The 13,022-nt window shown below is 32.5% G+C and overlaps 1 protein-coding gene across 2 annotated transcripts in view; it reads right to left on the bottom strand.

Moving 5' to 3' along the window:
• LOC127726511 (sentrin-specific protease 6-like) overlaps nucleotides 1-1,515 on the bottom strand; it is a 41,089-nt gene extending 39,574 nt beyond the window's left edge. For both annotated transcript variants that reach the window (XM_052233871.1, XM_052233872.1), the window contains exon 1: nucleotides 1,408-1,515. In XM_052233871.1, the coding sequence (XP_052089831.1) occupies nucleotides 1,408-1,426 (19 nt within the window). In that variant the 5' untranslated portion in view covers nucleotides 1,427-1,515. The remainder of the gene's footprint in view (nucleotides 1-1,407) is intronic.
• Nucleotides 1,516-13,022: the final 11,507 nt, after the last annotated feature.

Raw genomic sequence — 13,022 nt, 5'->3', positions numbered from 1 at the left:
AATTTACAGTTTAACTAGCTCACAGACAAGTGCTCAGTCACAACAAATATTTCCACACCCCTGTACATGTCATGCACAATTCTTTTATCATAAAGGAGCATACAATTTCCTGAAAATTTTAATGTCTGATTTCCAAAAAGTATCAATTCATGGTATTGATAATTAAGGGCTTAATCCTCTTTCACATTTAACAATCCTTACATTAAGAGGACCTTCAGCGTGCTTAAGATGATCAAAACTGACAGCAGGAAAAACCTTAACTTAAAGACAATGTACAGCCTCCTCTGACAGTGTTAAGATTAACATCTACACGAATTGTTACCAGTACAGAGGCAATTGTAGTAAAGGCTGCCAAGTCACTTTGTACTACTTACATATACATGACCCAGTGGTCCAAGATAAGTGCTTTAGTTATTAAATAACAATGTCAATGTAATATAGACAGTGTTTTAGCTAATATACTAATATATAATATGTATTTTGACAGTGTTTGAAACAATGGCAATGTTAAGTTTTCAAAATGACTTTATTAATGCTTAAAAACCATGCATAATTATTTTTATTGTTGGTTAATTTTTTCATCAATTTATTATGCAATACACATGATAAATGTATAGCATTTTTCTTTCTTAAATATCTAGGCCAATGACATTGAATACAAATAAAAAAGATTGAGGCATGAATTAAACACTACATGTATGCTTCAATTTTCTCTTTATATTCCGTAATTCTCATATGGCTTTTAGACATGAGCAGACATTATCAGCAATGTCTCAATGAGCATGATGTGCGAAGAGACATCATCAAGCATACTTTCGACAGTTTCGTCAAGCGTAAAACTTTCTACGGGAGGGTGAGAGACCAGTAATCAAAATGGAACGATAAACAGATTTTCAGAATTTTCTACATATACATATCGTAGAATAACAGCTGCTTAAAACAATGTAAGCTTTTTTGCTCACTCTCAAAACAGATGCACATGCTGAATGGTAACATCAGTGCCTGGCGTGTTGATGGAGTGCTGAATTACAAAGAAGAGAGCAGAGGTCCAGAGCTTATAAGTTCTTTGTGCCAACAGATAATAGGCCTATCTGATTGGGGCATACTAAGAGACAGTTTTAATTCCTACTCAATTATCATGATACATGTATGTCCATGATTTAACTGTTGTATTTTACTGAAGTAAACCACCTTTACCATATATCAAGAATCATTAAAGTGTATCTTCATTTAATTTGATTGTTTGGTTACGTATCATTAGAAAAACGCTGAATTGAATGTTCGTTCAAATGTTCAATCCCAAACATCACGATATAAAGCAAGGCCTAAAACAACAAAGCCCAAAAATCGGCCAAATATTTATGTGGAAATAAAGATCAATGTTGCTTCTTGTTGGTATGAACTTACCAGTGAGAAAGAACGACATGATTTTACATTTTATGCGCTGTAATTGTGAAATTATTTCAAAATCTAACGCAAGAGATTTTACAAGTCTCACACAACATTCAACACCATTTTTCGTGACGTCATTTCCGTGAGCTGCTCGATATTGAAATATAAAATGTCATTTATCTGCGAACTAAAAATCTTAGTTTTGTCAACACCGGAATATCTTATATGGGTATCGTAGAGTTGCAATATTTTATTGTGTATAAACACACATATGATTGTGTAAAGAGGGCTCAGAAGTGTTTCTGTTGTCAAGGGAGATAACACAAATAGTTTTCTTGTATTTTACTGGCGGGAATTAAAAAAATTGTCTCCCTTATCGATATATTGCTTTCGTAATATAAACGTAATATTAGGGTAATATGAGGGTGGTAAAGGGTTATTTTCTTGCAACGTGTTTTGTCATTTTTATTTCACGTGCAGCCGTGAAAAAGGTTCGTTATTCGCCGTGTTTCGTGAAATCGGTCAAAAAGATGATCAAAGATCAACGTGCAAGAAATTTTTAATTGTTCGTTCATCGTGAAATGGCAATTTTATTTCGAGTTCTTCCGTGCAGATACTCCCCCCTTTTTACGCCCCTATTATATCTGGATATTGAATTATTTTTTCAATTAAAAAATTGTAATCTTCAACCCAAATGGAAAAACCACACCATCGAAATACCAAATCAAATCAAATCATTTTATTCCTAATTAAAGGGCCCTTAACTTAAGGGCATATCAATTACAAACAAGAAAATAACAAAAAGATAAACGTGTATACATTCATTTAAGACATAAACATTCATTAAAAATTATTTTATGATTTATATAACATCAGATACATATAATACAATTATTATATGTCTCTGATAACATGTACTTAAAAAAACAATTTTTGAGAGAGCCAGCTGGGTAAAAGAAAGATAACTCCAATCTACATAATGTCACTAAAAACCTGCTGTTAGGTGTGTCAATTTGGTAAATTTGTTTTCCAATTTTTAGTTTTCTAGTTTTAAAACTTATGTTCAGGTATTTGCATAAAGATGTTATACAGCTTTTGTCGTCATTTGACATAATCCAAACGAATAAATTCTCTAAGTTTATTATTCTCAAATTTGGATATATTTGATAAATAGACTATCTAGGAAAACTTTTCTTGATGCTGCATATAAAGGACACTCCAATACAAAATGGAGCTCATCCTCAATCACATTCAAATTGCAATAATTACAAATTCGTTCACATCTTGGAATATATTCCAATTTACCTGAAGAGTTGAACATCCCCATAAATATAACAAAGCTAAATATTATCTGAGATTACTATACAAAAAAAAAAGTAAAATAACAAAATTCCGATCTCCAAGGAAAATTCAAAACAGAAAGTCCTTCATCAAATTGCAAAATCAAATGCTCAAACACACCAAACGAATGGAAAACAGCTGTCATATTCCTGACTTGTGTTACAGTAGTCTCAGTATACATGCAGATTTTATTAACGACATATATTAAATATTGTAATTGTATATATATGACTCTGATATTATTGTGTTCCAGAGACCCGAGATTACTACAATCAGAAACAAATATTTAATACAATGTCTCAGCTATAGTTAACACAGTGTATTATAGCTGAGACTTCTATAACATATGTGTTATATTGGTCTCAGGTTATATCAGACATATATATGTCACTGGTTAGCGTTATAGCAGAGACATATAATTGTATTATATGTCTCTGGTTATAGCTAGTGATTCTCATTCAGAGACTTACCATGATATAAGATTGCAATATATGTCTGGTATGATGTTATTATATTATATCTCTATAGTTTGCTTAACCAGAGACATATAAAATATATTTGTTTATATGTATCATCTCTTGCTTAACCTGGGACTATGTTAGTCAAAGGCTTAACGTAAATTCACTCTGTGATTAGTTCCAGATAAACTAATATATCCTAAAGTTTTAACGGAATTCCTAACTTGAATTTAAAAAAAGAGACAATAACTTAAAAAAAACCATCCAGCTTGCATAACGTGTACGGTACCCAAGTTGCACCGAGTACCTTATTTGCACCTATTTAGCAAAAAAAAAGCATCGGAAATCTTATAGGGTTTCTAAGAGACTAAACAATTCATATTTTGATCATTTGACTTTATATCACATACGTACTAGATCCGTCAATTTTAAGCGGTAGAGGTGTTCCTGATGTCCAGCTAAAAGTTAAAAGTGGTTTTATTAATATTCTAACCTACGACAGTGGTGTAAGAGCACAACATACGAACAAACTACAAAAAAGTCAGTTGAAAAAGGCATGACACATCAGATCGATACAAAGCACACACAAAAAAACTAACAAAGACTTAAGACACAAAGTACCAATCTGAGAGTACTCTCAGTTACTGGCTGAGAAAGTGACCAGCCAATAACAAGTAACAAAAAAAATTCTGTATTCAATGCTAAAATATCAATAAGAAAACATCCAATGGATTTAGTATAAAGACGTCTTTAACAGTCAGAGAAATATGATCTTGTGCAATGCAAAAATTAAAAAGCACTGTAAATGTTTATAGCTGAGGGTCTTACGGGGTTTCCCGAATACAGAATAATGGACTAAAAACCCAGAATAAAGGGCCAAAAATAAAGATAAGAGAAAAAAAAAGACCTAAAAGAGCATAATATGGTGCTAAAATTTAAACAGTCGAGAATAATGGTAAAAAAACAACATAAAGAATAAAAAAATATGGTATAAACTATTTAAAAATATAGAGTTGAAGGACCCCATCCAAACCCTCATATCTGTATTAAGGACAAGTGGACTGACTCTTCTTCCCATTTAAATATGCTTATGAGTAGTATTGTGATCAATTAATTCCAATCCGAGTGATCGTTGAATGAAAAGATGAATGAAAGTAGTTGGCGCCTATTAAAACGTTTAAACCCGCTGCATTTGTCTGCACCTGTCCTAAGTCAGGAATCTGATGTTCAGTGGTTGTCGTTTGTTGATGTGGTTCATAAGTGTTTCTCGTTTCTCGTTTTTTATATAGATTAGACTGTTGGTTTTCCTGTTTGAATGGTTTTACACTAGTCATTTTTGGGGCCCTTTATATCTTGCTGTTCGGTGTGAGCCAAGGCTCCGTGTTGAAGGCCGTACTTTGACCTATAATGGTTTACTTTTACAAATTGTGACTTGGATGGAGAGTTGTCTCATTGGCACTCATACCACATCTTCTTATATCTATATATTGTATATCTGTATTTGTTATGATTTATATGCCTGTCTTTGGGCCCTCACGGTGATTAGATTAATATTTGAATTTGCATTTGAATTTGACTTTGACTTTGACTTTGAATTTGAATTTGAATTTGAATTTGAATTTGAGTTTGAATTTGAATTTGAATTTGTATATCAATAATATTTCAGTTCTGTTTTAATGAATTGATATTAACAGCAATGTTTAACAATATTTAAAGATCTAGCTTATTACAGTGTTAAATTTATATCCCTTTAGAATAAGTTTACACGGATCGTATCTAAGTTTACGGGCACTACAAACAACATCACCGTAAAAATTAGGATGTAGTAATTTAAGTTATCTAGCCAAACCTCCAAACAAAATCTTTGTATCTATGAAAGAATTTAGTAAAGGTTTTAAGTAATTTTTGGTAACGGAATCCTTGAAAATTCATCAAGATAACGGTAAATAATGTTGAATTTTGCTATCAATCATGTATGCGTAGGCATAAATAAGAGTAGTTCAAATATTGATGTAAATTGTAATCAAAAGCTATAATTTGCTTTTCGTTTTTTAAGAAGAAGAAGAAGAAGAAGAAGAAGATGTTTTATTTCCATTAAATGGGCTCACAAGGAGCATAGTACAATATAAGACATTAATAAGACAATAACAAAAAGAAACAACAATAGTCTAGTATACATATACAAAGAAAAGAAAAGGCAGTTTAAACATCATGAACTACACACATATATAAATATATATACATATAACGTTCAACAGTGTTTCCCTCCTTCTCAGGTACACCCCAACATGAAAAAGTTCCTAAAATAAATTGCCAATGTATTGGATATTTAATTTATCTGCAAAAGCCACCAAAGGACGGTGCTGCAAGGCAAGGTGGGAGATAGACTCACATGGTATACATGAATGTAAAATAGATAATTTCTGGTTATGATATTATGAGCAGATGCACAAACCTGGCATGTCATCCTCGTGCCTGATGCAGAAGGGGTTGATACATAATGTAAGATGACCCGACTGCAAGAGGCACCAAGGGACGATGCTAAATGACATGCTCAAGTTTACATAGCACGAAATAGAAAAATACTTAAATATAATGTATATGGTAATAATTCTGATTGTCAATGATAAAATAAATACAAGAAGGTACATTATTATTATTATAGGTGAGTCTAGGTAACCACCATGCCATCCTCGTGCCTGATGTAGATAAGCTAGATCTATATTTTGCCTTCATCAATCAGATCACAAACAGATATTAATATATCAACATTCTCTACATTAAGTAGCCAGGTTAGTTTTTGGCTAGGAATCAAGTGCGTAAAGTTAGGACACAGTGAGTTGATCATGGAGTACATGCAGTTTCTTCTAGTTAAAGATGATGTACATGAAAATAAAAAATGTTTTTCATCATCAATTTCATTTGAGGTGCACCTGAGACATATTGTGTTTTGTCGAGAAACACCATGATATCTACCTTGTTCAATTCTAAGTCTATGTGAGGAAATACGCAATCGAGTAAAATTTCTTCCACTCAGGGGATCGCAATAGAATAAAATATCTTTCAAGACCAAAAATTGGTCTTGAAAGTGCTATAGTTACAGAGCTTTCCATCAGAACAGTTGTGCATTTGGAGTCTCCACTGATCCTCATAGTACTGGTACAGAATTTTTTGTATAAAAATTTAAAGCTGTAATTACTTGTAGAAGCTAAATTGCCAACCCCTTTAATATTCTTTAGAAAGAAGTTTAAGGATCCATACCATGAAGGAATTTTTGACTCATGTAGTAATTTTGACTCTAAATATGCCTCCTTTAGTAGTGGAAAAGATGATCCCAAATTTTCGAGCCTGTGCCAGTATCTGATCATAGACTTTGTAATGTCAAAATGCAGAAGGAATCTACCTAGTTCAGAAAGTGTGGTAAAATTTGTTGCCCTTTTGGTAACGCCAAGCAAATGTTTACAAAATTTAATGTGTAGTCTTTCTGAAAGAAGCTTAAGATAAGCCTGGTCTACATTTGTAGTCATAGATTTTAGTTTTTTTTTTGAAAGGGTTAAAATATCCCCAAATTTCTTAACTATATATATATAAAGAGAATAGGTTTAATTATATGATCAAATACATGGAGGCTGTTTTTTAAACTTGGATTCAGTGACCGAAAGTCCTTGAGTAGCTTATGGTAGGCTTTTAACGCCTTATTATACAATTCTCTCTGAGCGAAGGAAAAAGATCCAGATGCACTAAAAGTTATTCCTAAATAATTACAATGTTGAGCACAATCAATAAGTATGTTATTAAAATAAAATCTATGTTTGATATGTCTACCTGCCTTGTTAAATACAAGCACCTTAATTTTATTGGGATTAATTTTCAAACACCAATCTTTACAATAAGTACTTAATCGTTTATTGATATTTTTACCCAAAAATAAGTCCGTAAGTATTCTCGTTTGTTAGTCCTGAATATGTATGAAATATTTGCCACTGGATGTTAATCAAACATTAATCAATCAGTGGCGGATTCAGAACTTTTTATAAGGGGACCCACTGACTGACCTAAAGGGGGCCCCGCCCTAGTCTTGCTTCAGTGATTCCTTATATAATCAACAAAATTTTTCCCACAAAAGGGGGGGGCGGGCCCCCAGGCCCCCCTGGATTCGCCTATGTCAATCAATCGTTTGAATTGTTTAACATGATATAATTTGAATTAAATTGTTAACAGTTCAGAATTTCGACATTAATATTCGCCTACTATTAGTTGTTTGGTGCTATATATAAAAATGGTGTTGACGTCAGGCCTTTGCCTATATGATTCTCTGAATTCATGCACACAAAAAATTTCCATACCTGGGACAATTATATTCTGAATTTGAGGGAATTTAGGATCGCTTGTTAAAGTTAAGATGAACTTATTTGTTTATTTTGCATCGACCTTTATTGATACTCAAGTAAAGAAGTTATTAATCTAATTAAAATTCAGATCTTTCGTAACTTGCGTCCTCATATGATGATAACGAAATCAGAGATATATATATATATTTTAAATAGATTGAGATATATGTAATAAAATATAGGATTGATTGATTGGTGTTTAACGCCATTCAGCACTATTGGCTATTTCGTGGCGTTCAGTTTTTATTGGTAAAGGGAGTCAATCAGCCCGGAGAGAACCACTAACTTTCAGCAGGAAAATTAATAATAGCATATATAAGGCAAACATCGTCATATCAATGAGACACTTATTAAAGACAACACAAGTTTACTAAAAATACCGTGATATTTGATCGCTTAACGGAACATATTCTATGCATATTCGGGTCGATAATCAACATCTGGTAAGCTTATCATATAACCTTCAATTGTGTGTGTATGTGTGTGTGTGTTTACCTTCATCTGTCAGGCTTGGTTTTATTTTTGAATGTGAATAAAAGGATGTGTGAGGTATACTTAAATGAGACAGCATCAACCCAACACAAAAACATTGACATCTAGAGGTTTAATTAATTGCTGTCTCGGAGATATATACTGTACATCTTTTATTTTCTGTATTTGTTATAGTCAAAATGTGCATCATCAGGGGGTTGAAACCTCATACAGAAAGAAACAAGAAGCTCATTTATATGTTTTGGAGTTTAGTGTGACGTCCATTTTATGATGAACTAGTACACATATTTGCTTAGGGGCCAGCTGAAGCCCGCCTCCGGGTGCGTGATTTTCTCGCCTTGTTGAAGACCCAAGTTGACGATCTTCCACGAAACAAAACGTCACAATGTCGAAAGAATATCATTATATATGCCATTAGAAATTAATAAATAAACGAAGGAAAATTTTTTATCCAGGAAACTTATTCCGTTTTAGTTTTATGATACTCGACGTGATATTTGTTCAATTATCAAGCAAAAGCACTTGTTCGAACCTGTTCAAAATTGGATGGAAAAACGTATCGTGTAAACAGGACGCTGTACGATTTACCTAAGCGTTGGTATAAAATCGGATTGAAAATCGGATGGAAAATCGTACCGTGTAAACGCACCTTAAGCCTAATAAGGGGAGATAAGTCAATTAAACTTACTTACCACTTTTGTTAAATATACATCATGTGTAGAAAGTAATCAAATCCCATGACTTTGATTTTCTCACATTTTAAGCAAATTTTTAGAATTATCTTCTCATATTTCGTTTTAAAATTATACATTTTATTGTTCTTTCTATCACACAAAGTTTGTTTTTTCCATTTATCAACTATACAAATTCTGACAATTTTTACACAACTTGTAGATTATAAAAAAAAAGAATAAAGCAAGATATTAACTTTATTTTTGCAAATTATCAAAAAATTCTATTGATTTTAATTTAGACCCTTTACAATTTGAGAACTTTGACAAAGTAATTTAAGAAATAATTTCTTCATGTCATGCTCTAGCTCATTTTAACATGGGTAGGCATTATATTTGTCGATATTTTACACGGAGCGTTGACGTTAACTGTTGACGAAGCTACAGCTTCAATGACAAAATGTTGCAGACTTGAAAAAAATATCTAAGGAATAATATCATATGCATTGCAAGGGAGACAAACCAATACTTTTTTAGTAGTTTAATCATATTCCACATGTCATTTGCCGAAATATTTATCAATTATGGACTTTTGACGAGGTCAATACGTTATATATGGACCTGTTCAGATTATTTTGACCGAGGACGAAGTCCGAGTGTCAATATAATCTAACAGGTCCATATATATAACGTATTGACTGAGTGAAAGTCCTTAATTTCTATATTACATATGTAAATAATGTATTAGGAAAATGACGTTCAGTGTTCTTTCTGTTGTATTTTGCAAGAATTTTAACATGTTACTGAAAACAAGAATTTGTATAGTACTATACAATTCCTTGCTGAAAATATCATTTTTTTTATTTTTAAACTTCATAGCTTGTTGCATTAGCATTGATTCTTGTATTCTTATCGTCTGCATTTAACATAAAATTTTTGAAATCTCCTGATAAACTTGCAACTCTTCTTTTCTGATGTGGGGCTTCCTCCGTGGTTGTTATGTGTGACGTCATGAAGTCATAAATCTAAATTTAGTAACATTTTCATATTGACCACCAATATACGTATAAGGCAGCAACCATTTGATTTTCTAGGGGGGGGGGGGGGGGGGGGGGGGGGGGGGGGGAGGCTATGGATTTTTTTTTCCGGACAAACTATGGCGAAAATCAATCTATTTTTTTGGCGACAAGTCGAAAACAATTTTTTTCTTTCAATTTTAGCATTGCAGTTGAGGGTGAAACAAAAAAAAATTTTTCTCAGGGTCATAAACGAATTATTTTTTTCTCCAAAAACTGGAAACAAACCTTTTTTTTGCAAAAAAAATCAATAGCCAAGAAGAACAATGTTATCAAAAATTTGTCCCGAATGGCTTTATGACTTGGTCAGGAATGATCAGGAATGCTCACAGGGAAATGTCTTGCCCGTGTAACTGATGATGGATGGGCAATGGCTGCTTAAGTTCAACTGCAAATTAATATGCATATTAAGAATGAGAACATGTGAATCTTATATAAATATTAACCCTGCTTTGTACTAAACAGACAGGCTGAAAACTGAAAATTGAATTCTATGTTGAAAGACCAAAAATGCAGGTTTTAATCTAGGTATAACAGAACATTTACATTATCATTGACCCATGAATATAAGGTCAATTTCAGATAAACCCTGTCAGAGGCAAATATAAACCATACTACACCTTACAATTATTTTATACACTCACTATAGTTCCGACCTACTCATAATAAAATGCACTGCAGGGCACAGTTTGTTACAACCACAGAGGTTGAACCATGAACAATTGGGGCAAGTATGAACACAATATTCAAGCTTGATTCAGCTCTTAATTTGGATTGTGATAAAATATTTGACACAGCATTCCAAATGAATGTGGTCTAAGAATTCAAAAATACATTTACTATACCCTAATATCCAAAATCTAAAATAAATTAGAATCAGCATTTCAAAGAACTCAAAAAATTCAATTTTTAATTTTTTGATTTTGGACCCTTTGGACCTCAATTTGAACTAGTTTGTTAACAGGGCTAAAAATCCAAAATCTAAATACAGATAACAGTTACCAGTAGATTCAGCATATCAAAGAACCACAAGAATTAAAATTTTGGTTTAAATCAAACAAAGTTTAATTTTGGACCATTTGGACCTCAATGTGACCCAATTTGATAATGGGCCCAATATCTAAATACACAATTTGATTATATAAAAAAAATCCAAAGAATTCAATTTTGGGTTTAAATCAAACTTAGATTAATTTTGGACCCTTTGGACCTGAATGTGAACCAATTCGAAAACAGAAATACACAAACATGGTAACAGATTCAGCATATTAAAGAACCCAAAGAATACATGATTCTCATCGAAATTGAAATTGGTCAAGAAACAAATAATGTATACAAAGTATTGGTGTTTGTTTGGTTCCTAATTCATAAACAGTTTGGGCCATAATCACCAAAATCAATTCCAACTTTCCCTTTTTGGTTTGAAATCTTGTATAATAATTTCATAGAAATCCATGGATTTATTCTCAAGTTATGGTCTGGAAACCCCGGAAAATATTTTTTTTAACCTTTATTCCTAAAATGTTAGGGCAATAACCCCAAATTCAATTCATACCTTCCTTTTGTGGTATGGGACCTTGTGGTTTTATTTCTTTGAGATCTATACACATATACTCAAGTTTTTGTCTGGAAAACATATGTCTACAGACCACAATGACGACATATCCACACCATTATAAAATGGCAAAAGTTTTGCTGTCTATAAAAACTTAATGTTGACCACACTTCAAAAAAGGCCAAGGTCAGATGTATCTCATCAGACAATCATATTCACATTACAATCATTCTGTACACCATACATTGTTGACCTAGAGAATCTGACCGAGAACAGACCAAATCATGGAACCTAAATGATGACCAAATGGTGCAGGATAAGCCACTCAAATTAAATTTTTCGTAAACCTTTTTCTTATCCCAATCCATGCAATGTGATACAAAATACATCTCTTCATGTGAGATATAGATCAAAGGCAATAACCATAAGAGAATTAATTGTCCTTATTACACATAAAAACTGTCAAATTAATTTGAAAACAAATAATGTACACATACCCTTAAAAATGGAATCAAGATAATGTTCATATGCCAGATTAAACCAGACCATAAGGCAACTGCATACAAGATTTGGATTAACTCATTCTTCTTCAGTCTGAATTATGAAGTTTTATATCAGGAGCATCCACTGCTAGGTCTGTATCCCTGTGTTTTGTATCTGATGAGCCTTCATATAAACTAGATCATTTTAGAATTCTAGATCTATTTAAAGACTTGGCAGCCAATCAGGTAATCAGCAAGTCCAATAACATTTCTGTCATGTAATTCCTAAGTATCATTTGTGTCAAGTCTTGTTTAAACTAGCAAAGAAGTTTCTGTGACATTTAAAACTCAAAACATGTTGTTGAAAGATACCAAGAGATGGAAATATAAACTGTTGACACAGAGATATGTCTTGTGTTTTTTGGTGGTATAATGCAAATGTTGAAATTAAATTGCAATATTTAAACTTATTATCTATGCAATGAACCATGACTGACGGTTCAGGGCAAAATAAAAACACCACGGAAATGCTAATGCTTATAAAACTGCATACCCAACACCATTGACTTATCAATTGGTTCCTTGTTAAACTGTGAAAGTTTCAAAGTCCATGAACCATGATAAGGAAGTGGGACCAAATAATCTCTATGAAAATGAGACTTGATAATGCCAATACAACTGCATACCAAATATCAGATATTAGTCACTAATCTTAAACTGATCTAATCACAAATCACATGTAAATAATGCAAAACATTCAGTCAATAAACCATGACTGAGGCTGGAGCTGAAAATTCTCTATAGATCTGAGATTTGTCAATGCTTATACATCTGTATACCAAATATCATTAACATACCTCTTATAGTTCCCTTTCAAATGACCTAATCACAAACTTATACATGTAAACTAAAAGTTTTAAGTCGACTATGACTAAGGGAGAGAAGCAAAATAATCTCCTTAGAAATAAGATGTTTCAATGCTTATATAACTGCATACCAAATATCATTGACCTACCACTAGTTGTTTTCTTTAATTTGAACTTCAATCAAATACATTGTTGAAGCTGCTGCTTATTGAAAAAGCATGCCCAAGTCTCACTTTTTCAACTTCGTCCATACCATACAATAAATCAGCTGTGTGTTACCCTTGACCACAGAAACCTC

Source organism: Mytilus californianus, unplaced genomic scaffold (assembly GCF_021869535.1).
Source record: "Mytilus californianus isolate M0D057914Y unplaced genomic scaffold, xbMytCali1.0.p SCAF_18, whole genome shotgun sequence".
In the NCBI taxonomy this organism is placed as follows: domain Eukaryota; kingdom Metazoa; phylum Mollusca; class Bivalvia; order Mytilida; family Mytilidae; genus Mytilus; species Mytilus californianus.
The sequence above is the reverse complement of the archived record's forward strand: the minus strand, read 5'-3'. Positions and strand labels throughout refer to the sequence as shown.